Genomic DNA, 22,993 nt, shown 5'->3' with positions numbered 1-22,993 from the left:
TGATTCCACATACAAAACGGATCCTGGAGCATAGGACCCACACTTTTACACCCAGCTTTATAAAGGTACGTTTCTCTAAATTATAAACATTGGAAAGACATATTGCATAGAGTGATGTTTCATGTGAACACTTTCTTTCTGCAGTGTTATCAGTAGACTTATAAGGAGATGTTAATGACAATAACAGACCACTAGCAAGTCATTCCACAAAAATCATCTTTGCAAAGCCTGGTCAGAGCATTGGTCTGATTTTAAATCAGGCAAGATTTTACATCTGGAGTACATGTGAAGTAAGAATATGTCCCTTTTATTCTACACTAGAGGTGGGTATGTTTTTCTGTAACTCACACTTGTCTCCTTTGCTGACTGCACAGTTAAGAGTTTGCACCTGTTACTTTTCTTGAATTGATTCAACTCAATGAGCTCCACTTCTTAATCTCACTGTATTTAAGATAACCCAGCATAATCATTCCTCTTGCTTTGCAGACGAAAGGCTTCCTCTCGGACAAAGGAGTATGATTAGTACATGCTTTTATTTCACGTGTCTGACAACTTAATTTCAATACGTACAATACTGAGATAGCCAGCCCCCAACAAAGGAGCTATTATTTATATTGGGCATAATCTGCAAACATGTATGACACACAGAACTAATACAATGTTAGTATCTCAATCCTTGAGAAATGTCTCCCCTTCCCTGATTATTGATCCCCACAACCACCATGTGGGGTAGAGCTAGGCAGGCACCTGAAGCAGGTGGGGTGGAGAATTCACATGGCCCACGCAGGGTGAGGTGGGATCCTCGCTCGGGGCAGCTGGTGTGGGAGGCAGGGCCTAGGAGGGTGGTAAGGACACCCACACAGAAGAGTGTCTATAATAAGGTTGTTTTAGGTTTTGGACTTTTTCATTGCTGTCTTAAGCCAGTCTTGAGGCTAGAAGCAGGTCAGTCCCCTTTCGGACCTTCTGATTGAGTCCACACCCCACCCACCTCCCTTATGGGGCTCTCACTCTCAGGGGCCACTATGCGCCTGCCCTAATGGCCCCAACACCAGACAACTAGGGACAGCCCCTATGCCAGGAGCCCATGGAATTATTCTAATTGTCCAATCCACAGGGAGCTTTTGGAAGCTACCTAACCCCACCCTGCATGCCATCCATAAGATGCCTCTACAGCTCCAGCTTGTTGGTGCCCTGTCCCCAGCACAGCCCCCTGCGTGGCCCTGCCTGGCAGCTTCTCACATTTGGAACTGCCTGTCATCTATCCAAGTGTCCATATGTTGCATCCCAGCATCAGAAGAATCTTTAAATCTTATAAAACAGTAGCCTAGTGGCACGTTTCTGGGCCCAAGAGGGGTGAGGAAGCTGCACACGCAGGAGGAGGGATCATGGAGGCATCAGGTGTTGGGGCCCTGGAGGGGTGAGAAAGTTTTCCTCGTAGCAAAGCGTCCAATCACAGCGTATCAGAGCAAAAGAGAGGACGAGAGGCATCTGGCAAGAGCAGGGCAACAGGATACTGGGTTCAGGTGCTGTCTTTTCAGGCTCCTCCTCCGTGAACTTACTATTCTTTCCTTTGTAACAAGCATCCTGTGGCAAGACACTCTGAGACAATGTAAATATCTTGTTTCTCACCATACTTTCATCCACAAATTTTAACATCCACTGATTCTTGCTTAAAACAATTATTACTATGGTTTTGCCAAATGGTGAAGATGAAAACTAAAGTTGATAACCTCAGAGACTTTTCCGCAAGGATTGCAAACTACAGCTTAAAGACCAAATTCAGCCTGCTGCCTTTTTATGGAAATAAAGTATTTTGGAACACAACCAGATCCATTCATTTGTTTACTGTCTGTAGCTGACTTCATGCTCGATGGCACAGCTGAGTAGATGCCACAAGACACCACATGTCCCATAAAGCCTAAACTTTTATTGGGCCCTTTACAGAAAAAGTTTGCCAACCCCCACATTAGAGAAAATACTGCATTTATGAAATAGGTATAGGTACAGAATATATTATAAGGAACTAGAAAAAGAATCCTTAAAAAGTACAAATCTGATCATCAAAAAAAAAATTCAATAGAAGGGTTGAAAAAAAAATTGAGGCAATATTCCAGAAAGCAAAACAGAAGACTAAGAGAGAGATAAGATGGAAAAGATAAGGGGCTTGAGAGGATCAATCCAGAAAGGATGACAGCTGATTAGTAAAAGTTACAGAAAAAGACAACAGAGAAAATACTGAGTTTTTTTTTTAAAAAAATCCAGAACTGAAGTACACAAATTCTTAGATTAAAATGACCCATAATGAATAAAAAAGACATACTCCAAGGCACATCATCTTGAAATTTCAAAATACCAAGAAAGAGGAGAGAATTCTAAAAGCTTCCAGAGAGAGAACAGGGCACATACAAATGAAGATCAATCAGATAGCATTACAGACATCAACAATGCTAGGAGAAAGACTCACAAAAATGTCTTCAAAGTTGTAAGACGAAATATTTTTCATCCTACAATTGGTACCCAAACTATCCATCAGACATTTTCAGAAATTGAAGGATCCAAAATGTATCTCCATCACTTTCTTAGAAAGCTGCAGGAGAAGGTGCACCTCTGGAAAGAAGGACACAAATCAAGACAGAGGAAGACAAGATTCCGTAAGACAGAGGATTCACACGGAAACTTCCAGAACGACAGCTGTCCAGCAGGGCTAGAGAGACAAGGTTGATACTGAAGCAGAGTCGGAAATCTGGGAATGAAATAGCCTGAGAGGAAAAAACCAGAATTTGTAGATTATTTGATACGTTTAATCACTTAGGAAAAAAAACAACACTGAAAAAATTGACCAACATATGAAAGACTGAACAGACCTTTAAGGAAAATTTTAGATTCATTGAAAACTAGGCAAGTAAAAAGAGGAAGCAATTATTCATCCAGGAAAAATAAAAGATTGTAAAAGAGAGAAGAATCAGAACACTCCATGCGACCCTGCAGGGAACGATGATATCACAGTCACAACAACAGACCAGGACAACTTATTTAAAACTGTAGTAATTATTTGGTATGACACAAGAGGAGAGGAGGCTGGTGTCAAAGGGCTATGTTTTACCTACCATAAGTCAATAGATGTCTAAAACTGATAAGTCCAGAAACAGCCATAGAAGATGATTACTTAGAAATAGAGGAGTAAATATAAGAAGAAAAAGCTTTAAAAAGCTGAACACTATCTCAGACCTTGAAAAGGCAAGTGGAGGCAAGCCTGAGTCTTCTAGCATCATTTGATGACGTGTGGTGTGTGCACGATTCTTTGAAGAGACACTTAAAAACACCCTGACTCTGTGAATGCCTTTGCTCTGCCTCACTTAGCCCTTCCCCAGCACTGCCCAACACACTTCCCCTCAAAAGTTAACTAAGATGCAAAGGGCTCCAGAGTCAAGACAGAATTTATCCCTGCCCCCGTCATGCTCCCACAGTTCCTGTTATATTCCATGTAATAGTTTCCATTGATTTAACAAATAGCTACTGAGAATGGATTATGAGCTTGGCATTGGGCATCCCGTTAGGTGCTGGAGAGACAGCAGTAAACAAGACGACACAGTTCTGCTCACAGGACTAGTAGTCTGGCAGGAAAACAGATATTAAACACATATTCAAGTCAATCGGAACAAGCATTGTAAGAGGAAGCCCCAGCTTGAAAGTTTCCCATCATACTGCCATCATGGAAGTATCTGGTTCCCGTTCTATTCAGTATCATTAAAACAGAAGTAAAGAGAACAGCACTCTTTCTCTGGCTCTACCTCGTTTCAGTATTTTCAAGACATCTAGTCCCTCCACAATTTAACCCAGTGAGTTCAAGGAGTCACCACACATCATTTTGTGGTTGTTTTTCAATTCAGTCCTGAAAGTGAAACATGGCCTCCGCCACCTGCCTCTTCTGTCTGGGCTGATCACTCAAGCCACTGCCTCTCCAGCCCCTCTCACCCAGGCGGAGCAAGTGCTCTACGTCCCCTCTGGTGATACCATGAAATAAAGTCCTCCTGTCCTCTTCCTTCCCACGGGCGCCGGCCCAAGGCTACGACGTTGGGAGGGTGAGAACAGTATCAGCACCTGGAATCCTTTTCACTCACACTTCTTCTGCCAAGAACCTAATATCTGTCCCAAATCTTTTACTGCCGTCTTCAAGTTCTTCATTCTACACTCACACACACACACAAACACCTCAAAAGAGAAAACTGATCAGATAATTCAATATAAGAATGAGAAACAGAGAGGAGGGAACTTTAAGCAAGCATGCCCCAGTAGAAGCAACACAGTATTTCAAAAATCACTTCTGAGAATAACTTTAAGTGGGAGATAAAAATATGATCAAAAAATAATCAACACAATTTAAAACAAATTTAGAACCAAATCCCTAAAAAACATATGCTTAGATACATGTTACCTCTATTTGAACCCCAAGCATCTGTCAATTCTCTTAAAACATTTCTGCAGAGGAAGTGTTCACTAACTCATCTATCTTCCCCCACTAATGTAGACTTGGTGTCTTAACTGCTTTTGTATCACACTTTGCTCTTTCAAGTAATAACAATTTCCTCTGATGATTTCAGATACATCTTTCCTTGTGAAGTAGGCTGTCTATTTTACTTTGCTTTATTAAAGACTAATGTGGCTGCTGAATGCCATGAATATAGCACTAATTTTAATGAATACCATGAAGTTTATATTTAATTATATTTTCTCATTTTGGGTTCTAACCAATAAAGAAAAAAAACTTACCTATACAACATACACACACACACGATAATCACATGATCACACGCTTAAGTAGAATTTCTTGTTTTTTAAATTAAGAGCAGAGGAGAAGCATCTTTTTTCTTTTTATTTTGTAAGAATTTTCATTGGCGTGTGCTATTTTCATGTTTTTAAAATTTAACTTAATACTCTAAACATTAAAATGACCCAGGAATCATAATTTCTAATGTGAAATAAGAAGGCAAACAGACTACCGCTTTATTTTAACTTCCAACACCAAGAACAAAAGTGGTCAGTCCAAAATAAAGAAATAGCAACAATAATTTGCCACCTACTGCTAATATTTAGTATTTTGTCCCAAACCAATGGTTTATTTTTGCTATACTAAGGTAAAGGACCAGGTTGACAATAAAGTATTCTTCTGTCTCTTCGATCCACACCAGCTGCACATGCACTTTTCCTTCCGAGTCCATGTAGTCAACATAGTATGTTTGTCCCAAGAAATTAGGACCATCAGAGGGCCTGGGAGAAGATCTCATGCAAACCGGGGAACTAAAACACCAAAAAGGTTTCCCATATTCATCCAAAAGAGTTATGTCCATTATAGAACAACTCTACAAAATAAACACAAATATTTACAAATGTAAGGATAAAATGGACAATTAGACACGATTTTCAGATCTAATTAATAAATGTACAAATGAAGGCTTGTCATAAAGGATGAACAAGAGTTAAGTGAAAGAGAAGGGAGAAGAGAAAAGAGAACAAAATTACAGGAAGAGGGAACAATATACATAAAGATCTCGGAAGACCACGACAGGTTTGCAGTACTAGAAATTACTCAGCATGGGGTCAGGTCAGCTCTGTCCACCATCGTACCTTTGCCACCTGCCACGGTAACCGGTGCCAATAAAGGTACGTCAGATAAACAAACAGGAGGAATACAATGGGGGTAGGAGCAGCAAGAACAGCCACAGGGATGTCAGTTATCATTACACACTAGTAAAGACATGATAAAAGCCCTCAATCAACAGCGGCGGTAACTCACAGGAAAGAAGAGATGGAAGAAATATTTAAAAGACAAACTGAGCAGGATCAGTGGGTAGATAACCTCTGCTGGGCTTTCTGAACTCTATCTACAGTCTCAGCGGATGCCCAAATCCCTGCTTCACAGGGCACAGGGGCCATCTCCTCACTTCTTTTGGAACCTCGCTGCCTACTCCCCATCCTGTCTGAGAGGTCTCCTTTTCCATTTGGTTCCTTCTCCATAACAAATCATTTCCATCCTCAGGGGAGAGGTAGCAGATAAGGCATAGGGGTATTTATTTTAGGACCTCCCTCAAACCTTCGTCCCACTCACCATCCATCTTTCTCCTCAAGAGATGTATGTTTCCAATTATCCTTTCCAAATCAATCCCTCTCAGTGTGAACTTCCAGAATGTAGACAGCTAAGCAGTAAGCAGAACTCACCTCCCCTATAGCAGTAAATCAGTTTTCCTTACCTGCATCCCATCTATAAATGAACTCTGCCAGACTCAAAATTCAGTGTCTGGGGAGAGGATGACACATGGGAATGTTGTACTTCTTAAGAGGTGCTTGATTTTATAGGCATCCTCATATTTAATCACCCATTTCACTACAGTACGCATCAGCGAACTGGCCACAGCACCTTTCTTATGGGGGGGCTGGGCACAGCCACCACAACAAGTTGAACCTGTAATATGGCCATCAGTAGGTTCTACTGAACTCAACTATTCTCGAATAAAGCAGAACCCCAGAGTTATACTAAAATATCTAGCTTAAATTAAAATTGATGCTGAGCTCCATATAGATTTAGAAGTAACATTAAAATAACATCAAAAAATGCCAAAGTATGAAAGAAAAAATAAAAGGAGAAAGTACAAGAAAAGCCTTACCAAAAGAAACTCCATCACTCAGCCCTGTGCAGGGACTGAGGGCAGACAGACCGGGAGAGCGCTTATTCTGAATTAGACTGAGGGCTGCAGCACGGCTGCCACTCCAGCTACTCAAAATGGCTTTGCACAACAGCACGCTGACCAGTCAGAGCAACTGTCCTGTGTGCGCTCACTACTAACATCAGCCACTGCAAGCATCTCTAAATGTAGCTGATATCATAACCTGACTTAAAAAAAAACACAAAGAAAAAGCTGATCTGCTTATAACACGATTTTTTTTTATTTTAAAGTTGGATAATCTACCCTACAAAATTATAAGTTGTTGAAGTTAAGACTCCAGGAGCTCAAGCTACAGACACTTCTGATCTGAGTGACCTCTGTGCCAGTGAGTGCTGGCTGGAGGTCACCACACCTCCACGCTCCTCTGAAGGAGAAGACTCTTCTTGAAACAGTAAACCAGAGGACCTCAGAGACCCCTTTCCTGACCACACATCGCTTCAACCAACGTAGTGCAGCAGGCAGTTCCTCTGTCATTGTCACTAACGTCACCTTTCCATCTTTTTGTCCCTTGACCAGATTTGGGTGACACACCTTCTTATTGACCTGTGCTCTGACGGGCATCTGAAATGACAAAGCTAGCAGGCTCCTTCCAAGAGGCTGTTTCTACAATTTCCAAGAGATGCAGGGCTTTTAGTTTGTTGGTTTTTAATGGTTATATGTACCTAAGAAACTTTTTCTATCATATGCCCTTGCTTATGAAAAGTTTTTCACTCCGTGAAATTGACTTCTTAAAGAATATTTTATAGTTTCAGTATACTGAGGGGGATCAGATACCTGGAAGGAAATTCCTGACTGCACGGCAAACACAAGGGATGTCACATCACTTACTTGACCTTTTTTCTTTAGGAACTCTAAAGACATTTTTAAGTCTTAACACCGAACTCAGAATTATACGCAGCAAAATGCAAATCAACCGTATCCACCTGCAGGCCCGAGAGAGCAGGTACAGGCTATGCAGCTCCCCTCCACCTTCTCCCCAAGCCCGTCTGAGAGAAGGAGCTTATGGGAAAAACTGTCCAAGGGACACACAGTCCATGCCTGACTTTAAGGGCTGGAAATCCTGTTTTCAGGTCAAGCCATTTTGCTAGAAACCTGCATGCATGAGTCACACTGCTTAGCGACCTACAGAACCACTGCTCAGAGCTCCTCCTGAAGCTGTATCCTCAGCTCCTGTGAGCGCTGCTGTGCACTGGCTGCTAAACCATTCAGAGACGGCCCCTTATGGGGCTCTGTCTGCCCTACATAAAGCCCCACTGGAGACTGTGTTTTTAATGGTCGGAGCTGGATAAAGCTTTGTTTCTTTGTATAATTACTATACTTCCCTTTCCTCCCTAATGAGAACTAAATCACTGCTCTCATCCTGCTCTAAATACCAGAAAACACAGAACAAATAATGCCATTTTTATAATTATGCTGACCCTTTCAGTCTGTCGTACTTATATTCTGCCTTTCTTGGTCCTCAAGGACTATTTCGACTTTAATATTTTATTTTAGTACATATTTTTATTATAAGACCCATCTAAATAAACAAAAGAAGTCAGGTCTGTGCTCTTAAAGACATGAAACAACATTCTTTTGTATATGATAAACATAATCTTCACCAAAGTTTAAACACTTGTTTACAAATAAGAAGGATTAATAAAGCATCCCATTATATCAAGTAGCTCAAGTGATATAAATAATTACCAAGCAGCTCAAGAGACAATAAGGACAGTTAAGTGTTTTTAATGTTCAATAATACTGCTCTTGGTCTCAGTAATCATTAATAATTCTAATAAGGTCCACACATGTATGGCAGAATAAAGACACCTTACTGGAGGCCCTCTGCATTCACAGGAGATCGATCCCACTGAATATGAAAATCCTATACATCCCACAAAATAAAGACAGAGAGTAATGAGAACCAAGGGCAACCATGGGCACTAGGACCACAGAAGAAAATGAAACTGTTAGAACAGCTCTCATCTTCCTCCTCCTCCTCTCTCCTTCCCTGACAATTCCCAACCACTAAATCAACTCTCCCATCCATGTGGCTACTTTTTGATGGAGGTATAAATTGATTTAACTGTTTAAAGAAATATCTGTATCCTGGAACTTATAACTGCAATAAATTTTAAACTGGTGCAGGAGTAGTTAAGGGGTTTTTGAGTAAATGCTACTTGCCTGGTCCAACCTACAACTCCACTCTTTCTCCCAAAACAGACAGACAGACAAAGGGGCTTCAAGGGAGTGCAGAGGTGCAATCAACGTTGTTCAGAAATGTCACTGCATGCTACCTGCTACCCCTACCCCACCACACTCAGTGAACAAGAAAAGGTGCTCACTAAGCACATGATGAATGAATCCACTGACTGACAATGGCTAAGAAGATGTACATAAATCTTCAGACACTAAAACAATAAATCTAAGACTTTAAAAGCAGTATCATAGATATACATCAAGAGACATTTTTTATTATACAGAAAACAAATTACTTTAAGAAAAGAAAATAACAAATTACCTTTATACAGCCATCAAAAATATCGGTTCTCCAAGAGAGGCCAACTTTTCCGATAAGAGGCAGGTGTTCTGTGTTATTTTTAAAACTTATAACAATGAGCTTTGCATATCCATTTTCAATGTATCCTGAAAAGATTTGAGATTTTTTAAATTACTATATACCAACGCAGGACACCAAATCAAGATTCTTCAGGTTTGCCATTCCATAAATGATGCCTCTCTACAGCTAAGTACTAGATTCAGTGATGGAGGAAAACAGTGGCATAGCTAATTCAAACGTCTGGCTTGAGGCCAAGGCAGTGTACCTGCTTTCCAGAGACAGAGAAATGCGTGTGTCCTCACTCGGGAAAAGTGATCTCAAAGGTGAGTCAGGGGGAGCTGCCTGGGGTGAACCTGGATATCCACACTGTCACTGATGCAGAGTCTGCTCAGGAGGCAAAGGTTCTTCGGATTTGATGAAGCTAACAGCAGTGCAAACAGAAAACCAGAAGTGTGGAACTTAAGAAAGCAGATGCCAGAAATGGTCCAGAAAGGACAGCAAATGTGAGGGAGCAAGGAGAGAGATGTCCAGAGAAATGAGGAGTTTGAGAGCCAGTGAATATGGAAGAGATAAGGGAAAAAGTCCAGCACACATAAAACAAACAAACGTCTTTGCAGGTGCTTATAAGTCAAAATCCTTGCCATGCTTACCAAAAGCTAAGATCAGAGGCCCTGCCCCTCCTCTGACTAGCTCAAAGCTGACTAACAGCAGCCTCCCCATGACTAAGGGCCGTCACAACCCAGGCGCATACACGTTCCACTTTCAAGGCACTCATGGTAGGGGTGCCTTCACATGACCACGAGCTTCACATGACCAGTGACCATCACGCATAACAGCATATAGCACCTTCACTCAAGACTTCTTCAGAGAGAGACACCCGAACAAAGGTAAGATCTCAGTTACAGTGCAAAGTGGAAAGAAGAGCGAAAAGAGCAAATGTTCTTTCACTCTACATTGGTTATTCCACGGGACAAAATAAAACCAAAGCTACGTTGCCTTGGGAGCCAAAGCCCTATTCTAGAAATTCTACACAGTGTTCTCACTTAAGTGTAGCCAAAAGGTGAAATGCTTCACCAGTAGCCTCTTCTGTGACACAATAACAGGCTCTAAGTGAGAGGCCCTGTTAGAGGCAGGGCATTGCCACCCTGCAGGAGGGCGCTGTGAGCCCTTTTGTATGGAGGACAGAGGCAGCCCATATCTTCTCCGTGGCTACTGGGTAATTAACAAGCACTGTGCAGCTTCTCTCCTCCGCTCCCCAGGTGTAGGAGTGAATGCCAAATGACACTGACCCTTCCCAGGCAACAGCTCTACTGTCACCTCAGCAGGGCTCAATGGAAGCAGGGAGGAAATCTGTGGAAAGCAAAGCCTCAGAGGAGGCACAGTAATGACATTCTGAATGGACCAGATGTGGCTCGGCTCTGCTCTATATTACTGCACAGCCATGTGCAAAATCGAGAGAGACCTCTGACTGGCTGGCATGTGTGCTGGCAGCCGGACGGTGCCATACAGAAAACCAGGAGTTCATTTTCCATGTGGCTTGTCCTCAGGACACTGCAGAAAATGGACCCATAAGTACAACAGCCAATAACATTTCACTGGCAATTGTCTGAGCTAATAAACATGAAATCGCTGTAGGAAGCAAGGACGCAGTTACTTTGCTGCCATCAGATATTCGCCCACTTTAAAACAACCATCACATTTGCAGTATCTTAAAAGGTCAGAGCTCTTTCCACCAACTCTCTCTACCTATAAAAGAAAAAGGTTAATCTCTTCCTACATTTAAAAAATCTGCACATAGAATGTATGTGCGAAAAAGTGTGTGTATATATAATAGGTAATATTTTTGAGTACTTATTGCACACCAAGCATTGTACTAAGCACTTTATGTATAGTAGCTCAAAAGACTACTTTAAAAGAATACCTTAAAATAATACTATTAATCAGGTATTACAGTTTTCTGAATTCACAGGTGAGAAAACTACACACAGGAAGGTTAATAGTACCTTGTCTAAGGTCATACCACTGGTAAGTGGCAAAGACATGATTCAAACCTTGTTCTGTGTCTAAAGCTCATGTTATAATAGATTAAAACATACACAAAAAGGAAAAAATATAATCACCAATTAGTTTAAATACTAGCTGAGAATTTATAATGTAGATTTAAATTCTTATGAAGCTTTGCTTTCATATTACTCCCACTAGAGAAAAATCTGTAAGTTAGCAGACAAGAAACATTGGGGAATCATTTATGGCTCCCCAAAATTTTCAGTAATTTCTCTGTTTGTGAGCCCCACAGTCACTATCTCCCACTTCAACCTTCCTATAACTAAGTCGTTAGTGACCTGGGTTCCTTTGCTGTGAGCCAACATGTGCCTATTGAATTCCTGTGTTGCTTAAACTATTCAGAATAAATTCTGTTGTTGGAGACTCTAATCTTAACCTACCAATGTAAAGAAATACAATTCAAGGCTCACCATTCTTGGTTCCAGTGACATTCACTTATAAGCATGGCCTCACAAAGACCTCATTCCAAACCCTGCCCAGCCATTTACTAGCTGTGTCACCTTGGTCAATTTTACTCCAAGCTGAGTACAATAGGGATAAAAAAAGAGAGTACTTTATACTTTGTGATGATTAATGGAACTAATAACATATCTTAACATTACAGGGTAGATTATTATATATGCCAGGCTAAATGTGCTAAACACCTTACATGCATTATCTCAACAATAATACTCCATCTAAAGAGCCAAACCTACTGCCAGGCAGAAATTAGAGATGTACTATGTTCATGGACTGTAAGACTCAATATTGTTAAGACATCCATTTACCCAAATTGATCTATAGATTTAATGCAATCCCAATCATAATCCCAGCAGGCATTTTAATAATTTATAAATAATCAGTATAAACAAATAAATAATATTTGACAAGCTGATTCTAAAGTTCATATGGAAATCAAAAGGACCTAAAATAGCCACACAGTCTTGAAAAGTTGACTTCAAGACTTACAAACAGCAATCAACAGTGTGGTATTGCTATAAAGATTAACAGAATAGAATATGTGGGTCCAGAAATAGACCAATACTTTCACAAACAATTGATTTTTGACAAAGACATCAAAATAATTCAATGAGAAAAGAAAGTCTTTTCACAAATGGTGCAAAAAACAACTTGCTGTCCACATGGGAAAAAAGAATGAAGCTCAACCCTTCCCTCACACTTTACATGAAAATTAATTAGGCAGGGATCACTGACCTAAATGTAAAAGCTAAAACACTAATACAGCTGGAAGAAAAGAAAGAATATCTCCATAACCTGGGGTAGGAAAAGATTTTTAAGACAGAAAGAAGAAAACAACAAACCATAAAATAAAAAACTGATAATGAGAAACTCCTTATCATTAAAAAATACCATTAAGAAAATGAATAAACAAGACATAGACTGGGAAAAAATATTTGCAAAATATTCATCTGAAAAAGGACTGGTATCCAGAATACACAAAGAACTCCTATATTGAGGAATAAAGAGACAACTCATTTTTTTCAAAAAGGCAAAATGATTAAGAGGTACTTCAAAAAGAAGATATGCAAATGGCCAATAAGCACATGAAAAAGTGCTTAACATTATTGGCCATTAAATAAATACACATCAAAATCAAGATGAAATACTACCACACACAAGAATGGCTAAAATCTAAGACTTACAACATGAAATGCTGGCCAAGATGTGGAGCAATCAGAACACTCATACACTGCTGACAGGACTGTAAAATGATACAACCTCTCTAAAAAAATTGGGGGTAACTTCTTTTACATAAAAAAAATTTGGCGATTTTTAATACATAAAGCTACCCTAAGACCCAACAATTCCAGTCCATGGTATTTAGCCAAGAGAACAGAAAACATATGTCCACAAAAATGACCTTCACAAGAATTCTATGGCAGCTTTATTCATAATAGCCCAAAACAGAAAACAACCCAAATTTCCTGTCCATCGACAAGATGAGCAAATTGTGGCATACTCACTCAATGGAATACTACTCATCAATAAATAGGAATGACTATCAATACTTGCAAGAGTATTGATGAAACTCAAAGACATTTTGCAAAAATAAAGAATCTGGAAACAAAAGAGTACATCCCCTATGATCCCATTTATATGAGTTCTAGAACAAGAGAAACTAATCTATGGTGAGAAAAATATACGTGGGAGTTCTTGTACTATTCTTGTAATTTTTTCTAAGCTGGAAATTATATCAAAATAAAAAGGTTACAGAAAAAGCAGCACTCAATAAAGGTTAGCTGTTAACAAACAGCTGTATCAACCTTCCTCCGAAGGCCCCTTCTGCTCATTGCTCCGGCTGCTGTTTTCTTCCAACCTGTAACTCTGGGCATGCCCCATAGCTGTGTGTCCTCAGATCTTCCTCAGCTTCCCCTATGCCCTAAAACTTCAACATTCACCTCCATGCTGTGCTGATGGCACCCTTCTACCTATACTAATCTCTTCCTTTTCTAAACCCCTACTGCACACACTTGAACATTTAATTTTATTGGAGTGTTTCTACATGTTAGATCTATTTCCTCAAATAACCTACAGTTTTTGGGAATAAAGGTCATGTCTTCTATAGTATATTAATGGCACTAATAGCATTTCTCATTTGTCATGATTAGAGTTCATTTTTTGCCCTACAAACAGAACATAGAAAAGGTGGGAAGTAAAGACTATAGAGAGGAGAGATTATTGATTGATTGGTTGATTGGCTGATTGAATGATTTTCCTAAGGCAAAGAGAAGGCAGGCAACCAGAAGAGGGAAGAGGGCTTAAATTATATTAGAACTACCTGAGGCAGGAAAAACAAAACACAGGCTAACTAAACAGACAAACTTGATAAGCAGACTGAATGAGAGAGGACCCTAGATCACCATCTGAGAGGCCAGCTTGGTAACAGACAAGTAAGTGGAACAGACGTCAGTAAGCAACTCTCAGGTTCTTGTGTAAATCTTGGGTAAAGAGGTAGGGAGAGCCTACAAACTCAAAAACATTTGCCACAGAATATTAACAATTTAAAGCTTCAGAAACCTGCTGCTACAAAGGAATAATTAATAACAACATGGTAAAATCATTAGACTCTAATGATCAAATAAAATTGGCAGTATCTCTTTAGGAGAGAAAATCTTTAGTATTCCTCCAGTCCCTATTAGGTATCTAACATAAACCCCCTCAAGGCATATACATGGCCCCTTCTTTTTCTCAGCTAATTATTTTCAGATACCTCTGTTATTTTCCAAACACCTGATAAACATGAAATTTAAGTAGCTAAATAAAGACATAAATCATGGAATCTTAAGAAAGAAGGCCTCTGAACATAATAAGGATCAGAACTCTCTCTTCTAGTTTCATTTGTTATATAGGTTGCAAAAGTGAAATGAATTGGAGATGCATTGGTGGGAGATGGAAAAAAGAGAACTTTCAAGTCTTTAGGACAATTGCCCTCTCCAGATCAGACTCGGTGGATGTGATCACACCAATAAAATCTGTAATCTTTTGAGCAACAGAGTCTCTACTTCTTTCATATCAGCTAGGATCCTAACAGGCTACATTTGCTGGTGGTATTGTTCCTGATACTGGTGAAAATAAACCTAATTTTAAAGAGAGTAAAGTATGTACTTAGACTCTTTGAAAACTCAATGTTTATTAATTCACTAGTGTTTGAAAACAGCTTTTTCTGTTGATGTATTTAAAGGCTCAGACTTGTATTTTCACAAGACCCAGTTCTATTTTCCATGCCTATTTTCCTATTTTCTATCAATTTAGTCCATTTGAGTATAAATTATTTTTTCTAGACTAATCCTGGAAGGGAAGTTTAAGGGAGAAGTATAAGGATATTTGTTTGGGGCTCTCTAACACCTGTTCTGCTTCTCTTGCTAAGCACATTCCAATATTTCTCTGATAAACACACCCAGGTCAGTCCCCAGGCTTCATGTGGTAGAAGCCAGGCTCAGATATGGAGCCTTCTGTTCATCTGGCCACATGGCTGAGTCAAGGATGAGTTCATGACCCAACCAGAGCCAAGGAGATGCAGTGAGACTCTTGGAGGGAGGGTGGACCAGAAAGGAGAAACTTAGACTTGGACGTGAGATCTAGAGCTAGCCAGAGTTGCCTTGAAGGGAGGAAGTCTAACTCAGAATATAGTGAAGCAGGAAGAATCAGAATGGGAGAGAGACAGACAGGGTGCTTAGACATAGGCAGTCCCACTGACAGGCAATGAGCCTGTGCATCAAACTGCACTTGAAATAAAACCTTCCCCTGGATTTTTCAACAACATAAATCCTTCCTGCTAAACCAGTTTTAGGTTAGGTTCATCTGTAGCTTTCAAAGAAAAAAACTTTTTTTATCTCTAGAGAAGTGAATTTTAGAATCAGAAAACATGAATATATTTATCAGTGGAAAAGCAGTTGATGGGAAAACAGATTCAAGATGATGAAGAGATGAGACAAATGGCTAAATAAAGGCCCCACAGCAGGAAGGAGCAGATATATTTAAGAAGAGAAATTGGGAAGCATGTTTTGGAAAGAAGTGGGACATCTTTTTTTCTGAAATAGGAAAAAAAAAACAAGAATACAAGAGACTATGATACAGTGACGATGTTATGGCAGATGAGAGAGGAGGACGAGGAAGCACAACAGGGTGACAGTTTTTCTTAGCAGAGCAGGTAGAGAGCCCAAGAACAAGGAGTGGAGGAGGAAGATGACTGAGTCATATCTGAATAGCCTTTCTGTGAAACACAAAGGGGAATTAGCAAGAGCTGATTAACGGATGTCTAAGTAGCAACAAGGGGGAGGTTGAAATCTGATAGCCTCAATGGACAACGAGCATTTGTGATTTTCCCCAAGGAACTGCTGAGCACTCAATATGTTAGAAAAGCACCATCAAGGTGAGCAGTGAGGGAAGCCATAGGGCAACAAGGAAAGAGATTCTGTGCAGCTACAGAGGAGGAGACCAACAGTGTAATCCAGGCACATACCCAGAAAAATGAATCCAGGAAGGGAACCAAGAAGCAGAAGAGTGAGAAGAAACCCAAATAGTTCTGTAGAAGTAAGGCCCCGGAATGATAGATGGTAAGGAGGTTGTGATCTGATAAGCGACTCTAAGCTCAACGTCCTGCAGATCTAAATTCCTAATACCAACTAAATTCACACTACGGGAAAAATTAGAAAATCCATCACTTATGTTTCTTATAAGACTTATCTTCCTCAAACTACTTGTTTTAAGGAAGAGACTCTATTTCCAAATTGCCTTAATAAATATCCATGAAAAAGGCAGAATATCTTATTTAAGCAATATTCTTGAAAACAAAAACATAAACAAAGAACTCATAGCCTTCCCTCTAAATGACTAAAAGAATTCAAACCACCAGAGAGGAAGAACAAATCAAAACCTGAGGTCAAGTCTCAAATGGCAGTCAGAGTCCAGAAACAGAGAACATGAAAAGGGCTCACCTGAGGTCTTCAGAAGCTAAGGCCCCTCCTCGCACACCCTGTGTTCTTGGCAGCACCAGCTTCTAGGGCACAACCCACGCAGCTGCAAAGGGACCCTGTTGGTCTAATGTTCTGCTGCCGCCATTTTGAAATTCTTAAGAATCTTCTAACAAGGAGCCCCGCAGTTTCATGCTGCGCCAGGCCCCACAAATCAGGCAGCCTGTCCTGCTTCCAGGTAACATGCCTACTCCTGACAAGCTCTCATATAAAATGTATGGAGATCTGGGCTGTCTATTTCTGTGAACAGTAATTTGTAATGCTGATTTTTCATAATGGGTCACCAGATGCACAAAACAGGAAAAATGTACTCACAACCACTGATGAAGACGCTATAGAGAATTATCTGTTCTAATTTTTCTGGGTAATCACCACCCAGAAAGGACTGCCCTATTTCCAATGCCTTCCTGTTATGATAAATGCTTAGAGAGGATAATCTGACCCAGAAACATAGAAAGTAATTAGTATCAGGGAACAGAGGGAACAAAAGAGTCATCTATTTCTGGAATCACAACAACAAAAATGAGCTAACATGCTATATATGAAAAATATGTGAAAAAAACGATAAAACTTTAAAAGAAGAATTTCTCAAAGAGAGGTTATCTGGGCTTATCAGGTTCTGCTGCTGAAGAGTTGAACAATTCTACTTTATTGGTAGGAAAAAAGAAGTTACTAAGGCCCATATCCCCTTTTTATCCCCTCAACATTTTCTATTGTGTCTTACAGAGTAAGAGCTGAATATTTACCACATAATCAGTATTATAAAGAAAAGTATATCATAAAAACTCTAAGGGATATAGAATGAATCTAACAAACAGATAATGGAAACATAATCTAAAAGAATTTCTTCACAATAGCAACACAAAAATGAAGTACCAGTGAGTGGAGAAAGGTGCAGGATCTACATAAAGAACATTTCTCCCAAGAGCAGTGAAGGAAACTTAAATACATAGAGAGAGAGTCCAAAACGCTAAATAAAAATATATCAATTCCGGGGCCGGCCCCGTGGCCGAGTTGTTAAGTTGGCACGCTCTGCTGCAGGCGGCCCAGTGTTTCGTTGGTTCGAATCCTAGGCGCGGACATGGCACTGCTCATTGAGCCACGCTGAGGCAGCGTCCCACATGCCACAACTAGAAGGATCCACAACTAAGAATATACAACTATGTACCAGGGGGCTTTGGGGAGAAAAAGGAAAAACTAAAACTAAAAAAAAAAAAAATACCAATTCCTTCCAATGTACACATTTAATACAAATCTGATCAGAATCCAAATGGGATATTTGAAATTCGGGCCAAGTGATTATTAAATACATATAAAAGAATGAGTGAAAATAACTGAGAAATCTTTGATAAAAGTTCCTCAGTAGGGACCAGCCAGTGGTGTAGTGGTTAAGTGTGCATGCTCTGCTTCAGTGGCCTGGGGTTTGTTGGTTCAGATCCCAGGCGTGGACCTACAGATCACTTATCAAGCTATGCTGTGGCAGGTGTCCCACATACAAAATAGAGGAGGATGGACACAGATGTTAGCTCAGCACCAGTCTTCCTCAGCAAAAACAGGAGGATTGGCGGCAGATGTTAGCTCAGAGCTAATATTCCTCAAAAAAAAAACTTCATTAGTAAGAAATTTTATACTGGGGGAGGGACATATATTTTCATGACAAAATACACTTGTAAAGCTTGAAATATCTGGGGACACAAGAAGAAGGGGCACTGATCCTCAACAGAGAGAAAGAATCCTAACAGAGAAGGGTATGGGAATATATAGGCTGTGGATAATGTCTATGTTAATCAAAATGCAGCATGGGTTTACACACAAGTAAAACCTTTGAGAGATCCAAAACAATATGTAACAAATTAAAAGGCAAAAAACAAAATAGAGAAAATATTTACAATGACTGTAACTCAAATAGATCTCATAAACATTTAAACCAATGGAACCGATCACACATACAAATGGCCATTCAATTCGAAGAGAAATATAAAAACAGACGGCGGCAGCAGCACACGCCAAGCATCCTGGAAGCACTCCTCGTTACCTCACCTGAATCCTTGAGGAACTTGTAATGTAGGTTCTGATGTGACCGCACTTTGCACGCGAGGACACCGATAACCACCCACAGTCACACACGCCTGTGAGAGGCAGTGCTTAAGTCAGAGCCTACAAAGATGCCCCTTCAACAGCCTACCTGAAGGCTGCTAAAAGAACCACAGTAGTTTTTTTAAATAGTCAACCTAATATCCAAAAACATATGCAAGTTTCAAACAATCAGATGTCACTTTCACCTCTCAAATCTTCAAATATTTTTCAAAATAATGCTCATGATGATAGTGCTATAATCCTGAAAAATGGAGACCTAAATACCCAACATTAGAATGGGTCAATAAATCATGATAAAAACCAAACAATGGAATATTACATAACTTTTCAAAATCAAATTTTCAAACACTATTTAGTGACAAGGGAAAATGCTCACAATGTAATGGTAAGGGGAAAAATCAGGATACAACATTAGTCACATAACGTGGTCCAAAGATATAAATATAGTTATATATTTGAAAATGGACCAAAATATAAACAATAGTTGTCCTTGGGTGATTTTTATTTGCTTATTTACAAACTTCTATATACTCAGAATTTTCAAATTCCATAACAAGAGAAGGACATTAGTTTTTAAATGCATTTTTAAAACAACTCAGATAGAAAGTCAAATGACAGAAGCAGGACACTTTGTTTTTAAAAATCCTTTCCCCTTGCTTCTTATCACTCTCCCTCTCAGTACTGATAAAAAGACCAAAACATGCTGTACTGTGCAATATCTTTTCCTTCAGCTTCTGAAAATTGGTAATAATTAGCTTGATACAAAGATCAAAAAATACACATTCCTTCATACTTTGCATTGCTGATCATGGCCTTTTTCAATCTCTATTTACACTTCAAAGACACAACTGGACCATTTCCTGTCTGCTCTTTCACTGGGCTCTCCCATACTCTCATCAAAGTTTTCATGGACAGTGGTGCAGAAAAGAGCTAACACAGCAGGCCTCAGACTGTCTAGGCTTGGAAAGGCCTGCAAGATAGGCCCTTGCTGGTGTCCGGGAACTCAGATTTCAGGAATGTTCCCACCTCCCCATCCCTAACTGGTAAGAGTTGCTCACTGTGCCTAAACGGTTGGTACCAACAACGTGGTTTATGCTGAACACCTTTCCTTCTGGGAGTCTGGAATTTTGGTACACGCCAGGCAGAGGGTGCCTACGTGAAGAGCCCCCAAAAAACCCTAGGTGCTGAGTCTCTAAGAAGCGTCCCAGGTAAAGAAGATTTCACTCGTGTTCTCACAGCTCACTCCTGTGTGCCTCCACTGGGACGGGATCTTGGAAGCTTCACCTGGTTTCGTCCAGACTTCACCCCGGGCACCTTTTCCCTCTGCCGACTTCGCTCTGTAGCCTCACTGTACACACCTCAGCCATTAATACAACTATATCCTGAGTCCTGTGAGTCCTCCTAGTGGATCACTGAACCAGGGGTTGGTCTTAGAGACCCAATGCCAACAATCCATCCACATTTCCAAGAGAATAGAAAAACCCACCCAGCACTTTCTATTAAGCTTACCTAAAGTTTTCATTTACAAATGACTCTGTCAGTATTTCCTTCACTGTTTATCCTTCCCTCCCTCCTGCCTCTCATAAATCCAATTTAGGTGACAAAATATTGTTTCACCTAAACTTCCTTTTAGCTTAATTTTAGTGGCAATACACAAAGTAGCAGGTAGCAAATATGTGCAGGTTCAGGGATCATAATTTTTTCTTTGAAAAGGAATCCTTTTAAGAAAACTCTTAATGCAGCCATGACTTGCCAAAGTGGCAGGACACATAAAATACAGAAAGAAAACTTCCCAGTCCCTTGGGGGAGGAATATGACAAAGTTCCAAGAAGCAGCCATCAAATAAGCCTTGAGGGAAAGAAGAAAGGACACAGATCCTTTTTATTCACTATCAGGTGGTGCTGGGAGGGAGTAAATCCGATCCCCAGACATAGTGTCTGACTGAGGGAGAATAACGTCCTGAAGCTTGAGCTATAGATCATGAAACAGGAGGACCTAGGCTACTCCTGAGCATGCGAGCACAGAACCTGCTCTGATCTGAAAGCAACGAAGGGTGGAAAACCCAGCAGGGCTTGGCAGCACCAGCCCAGGAACTGTGCCCACCAGATGAATGTTGGAACCCAAAGCCAAGAGGCATTAGCTGTGGACTCAACTGGATGAGGACAGCACTGGCCGAGTGCACGGACCCTGCGGGGTGGCAGCAGAGGTGATGCTTGTCCCTGAGTGTCTACCACTGAGTCAGCTTGAGTGTGATCCTCTCCTCTGTGTCTCAGGAATCACACTCCAGGCACTAAGAGCTAAATAGCATCTTCTGGTTTGTTTTTAGTAACATGCATTGTAAAAAAAATAAATAAATTCAAAGGACCTTGTAGCAAAGTACAAGAGACAGAACTAAGAAAATAGAACAAAGAGATATTTTGTTCACAGAAAATATCGTGACCATGTGAATAGAGAGTATCAAATGGCCACTACTCATTCTGAAAGCTTCACTGCGATTGCTCTGTCTGCATATAAGCATGTCCTGAATCCTTTAATTATCTGTATTCCCTGCAGAGTCAACTCCAGAGGTCCTCTTAGCCTATCTTAGGCAAATTATCCTACACAATGTATTCTATACTAACACTCTAAAGAAATGTATACATACCCTCTAAAGGATGAAGATATACTTAGATTTATTGATATATTATGGTACAATTAACTACAATAGCTACTAATTGCTTTGCTATAAGTCCAATATTTATCAGAGTAATTTGATGAAAGAATGTGGAACTGCAAAAGATGTGTACCAGGTGTCTTTGTACCACTCCTCTAGGTATCTACCGCTTCAATGACACCACACTTCCTTGTCACGGCAGTTCTATAGAGTGTAACATTCGGGAAGGCCAGTCTCCTCTTACTGGTCATTTTCAAAATTTAATCAAGACCTGGATGGTGATCACATAGGTGCTTGCTTTACGATAATTTGTTGTATGCATTTCTCTGTATATAATTGCACAATACAAAGAAGTTTAATTACAAAAAAGAGAAAATCAAGGGGACAATGAACACAATATACAGAACGGTGGTAACACAATACACAGAACTGGCAGGAAGAGAGGGAGAAGAGAGCAGGAGCGACACGCAGGGGGCTTCAAAGCTACTGTAATGGTCTATTTCTTAAACTGTGTGGTGGCTACATGGTTTTCCTTAATTGTCTCTTGATGGCCTAAATATATATCATACACAGAAAAGATAACACTATCTCACAAATTAACATTTTAAAAAAATTTTTATCAGCCATTCCATACGCATATGTGGATTTCTAACTGGATTTTAGACCCAACTAGGCAAGTTTCACAATATATTCCCGTTGGGATTTTTTAATAGAACTGCAATGAATTTATGGACTAAACTGATACATCCTCAGAATTCTTATTTAAAGATGGAATGTTGGAAATAGCCTGACAAAATGACCAATTCAGGCTCTGTTGATGAACTACGTCATATGGAAAGTTGTGTCCTTTCCACTACTACATAACCCCACTACCTTAGTGTGGACCACTCCCCATTAACTCATCTGAATGTCAAATTTGTTGCTTTTCCCATCCCCAGCCCTCTTGATCTGCCCTTCCTCAGAACCCTCCAGGATTCCCAGAGCCACCCTTCCCCAGTGTGTCTGCACCTGGCTCAGCAGGCTTCCCTGTGCCCAACTTGTGGAGGGCAGACACCACGTGTGACACACGTCTATCCCCCTGCACCAGCACATTCCCTGAATTTAGCAAGTGTTTGTTAAAGAATGAATCAAATAAACAAACCAGCCTGGTCCCCTTCACTTCCGGCCACTCCCTACAGGCTGCCTCCTTAGAGTCAGGCCTGGCTTCTCAAGTCTCACTGATGACAAACAGTGAATAGAGCCACCTCAATTGTAGGGACACTATGATAAAACATTTTATCCTTGATAGGGAGAAAGTGTTCTTAAAAAATAGGGGCAAAGTGCTGTCATCCCCAACTGCAATGACATAGCTGGAATTTACTAAATATACCACATAGTACCACAAGAGAGTTTCTCAAAAACTGTAGAGGACATTCGAGTTTGTATTTTTTTTAAATGTGAGAAT

The 22,993-nt window shown here is 40.2% G+C and overlaps 1 protein-coding gene across 1 annotated transcript in view; it reads right to left on the bottom strand.

The window, feature by feature from the left end:
* Positions 1–4,892: 4,892 nt before the first annotated feature.
* FBXO15 (F-box protein 15) overlaps positions 4,893–22,993 on the bottom strand; it is a 46,580-nt gene continuing 28,479 nt past the window's right edge. The window contains exons 9-10 of the mRNA XM_046672346.1: positions 9,223–9,347; positions 4,893–5,360 (exon numbers count right to left, since the gene is read on the bottom strand). Coding sequence (XP_046528302.1) covers positions 5,091–5,360; positions 9,223–9,347 — 395 coding nt within the window. The 3' untranslated portion in view covers positions 4,893–5,090. The remainder of the gene's footprint in view (positions 5,361–9,222; positions 9,348–22,993) is intronic.

This window comes from Equus quagga, chromosome 9 (assembly GCF_021613505.1).
Source record: "Equus quagga isolate Etosha38 chromosome 9, UCLA_HA_Equagga_1.0, whole genome shotgun sequence".
Lineage (NCBI taxonomy): Eukaryota > Metazoa > Chordata > Mammalia > Perissodactyla > Equidae > Equus > Equus quagga.
This window is presented reverse-complemented; position numbering and strand designations above follow the sequence as displayed.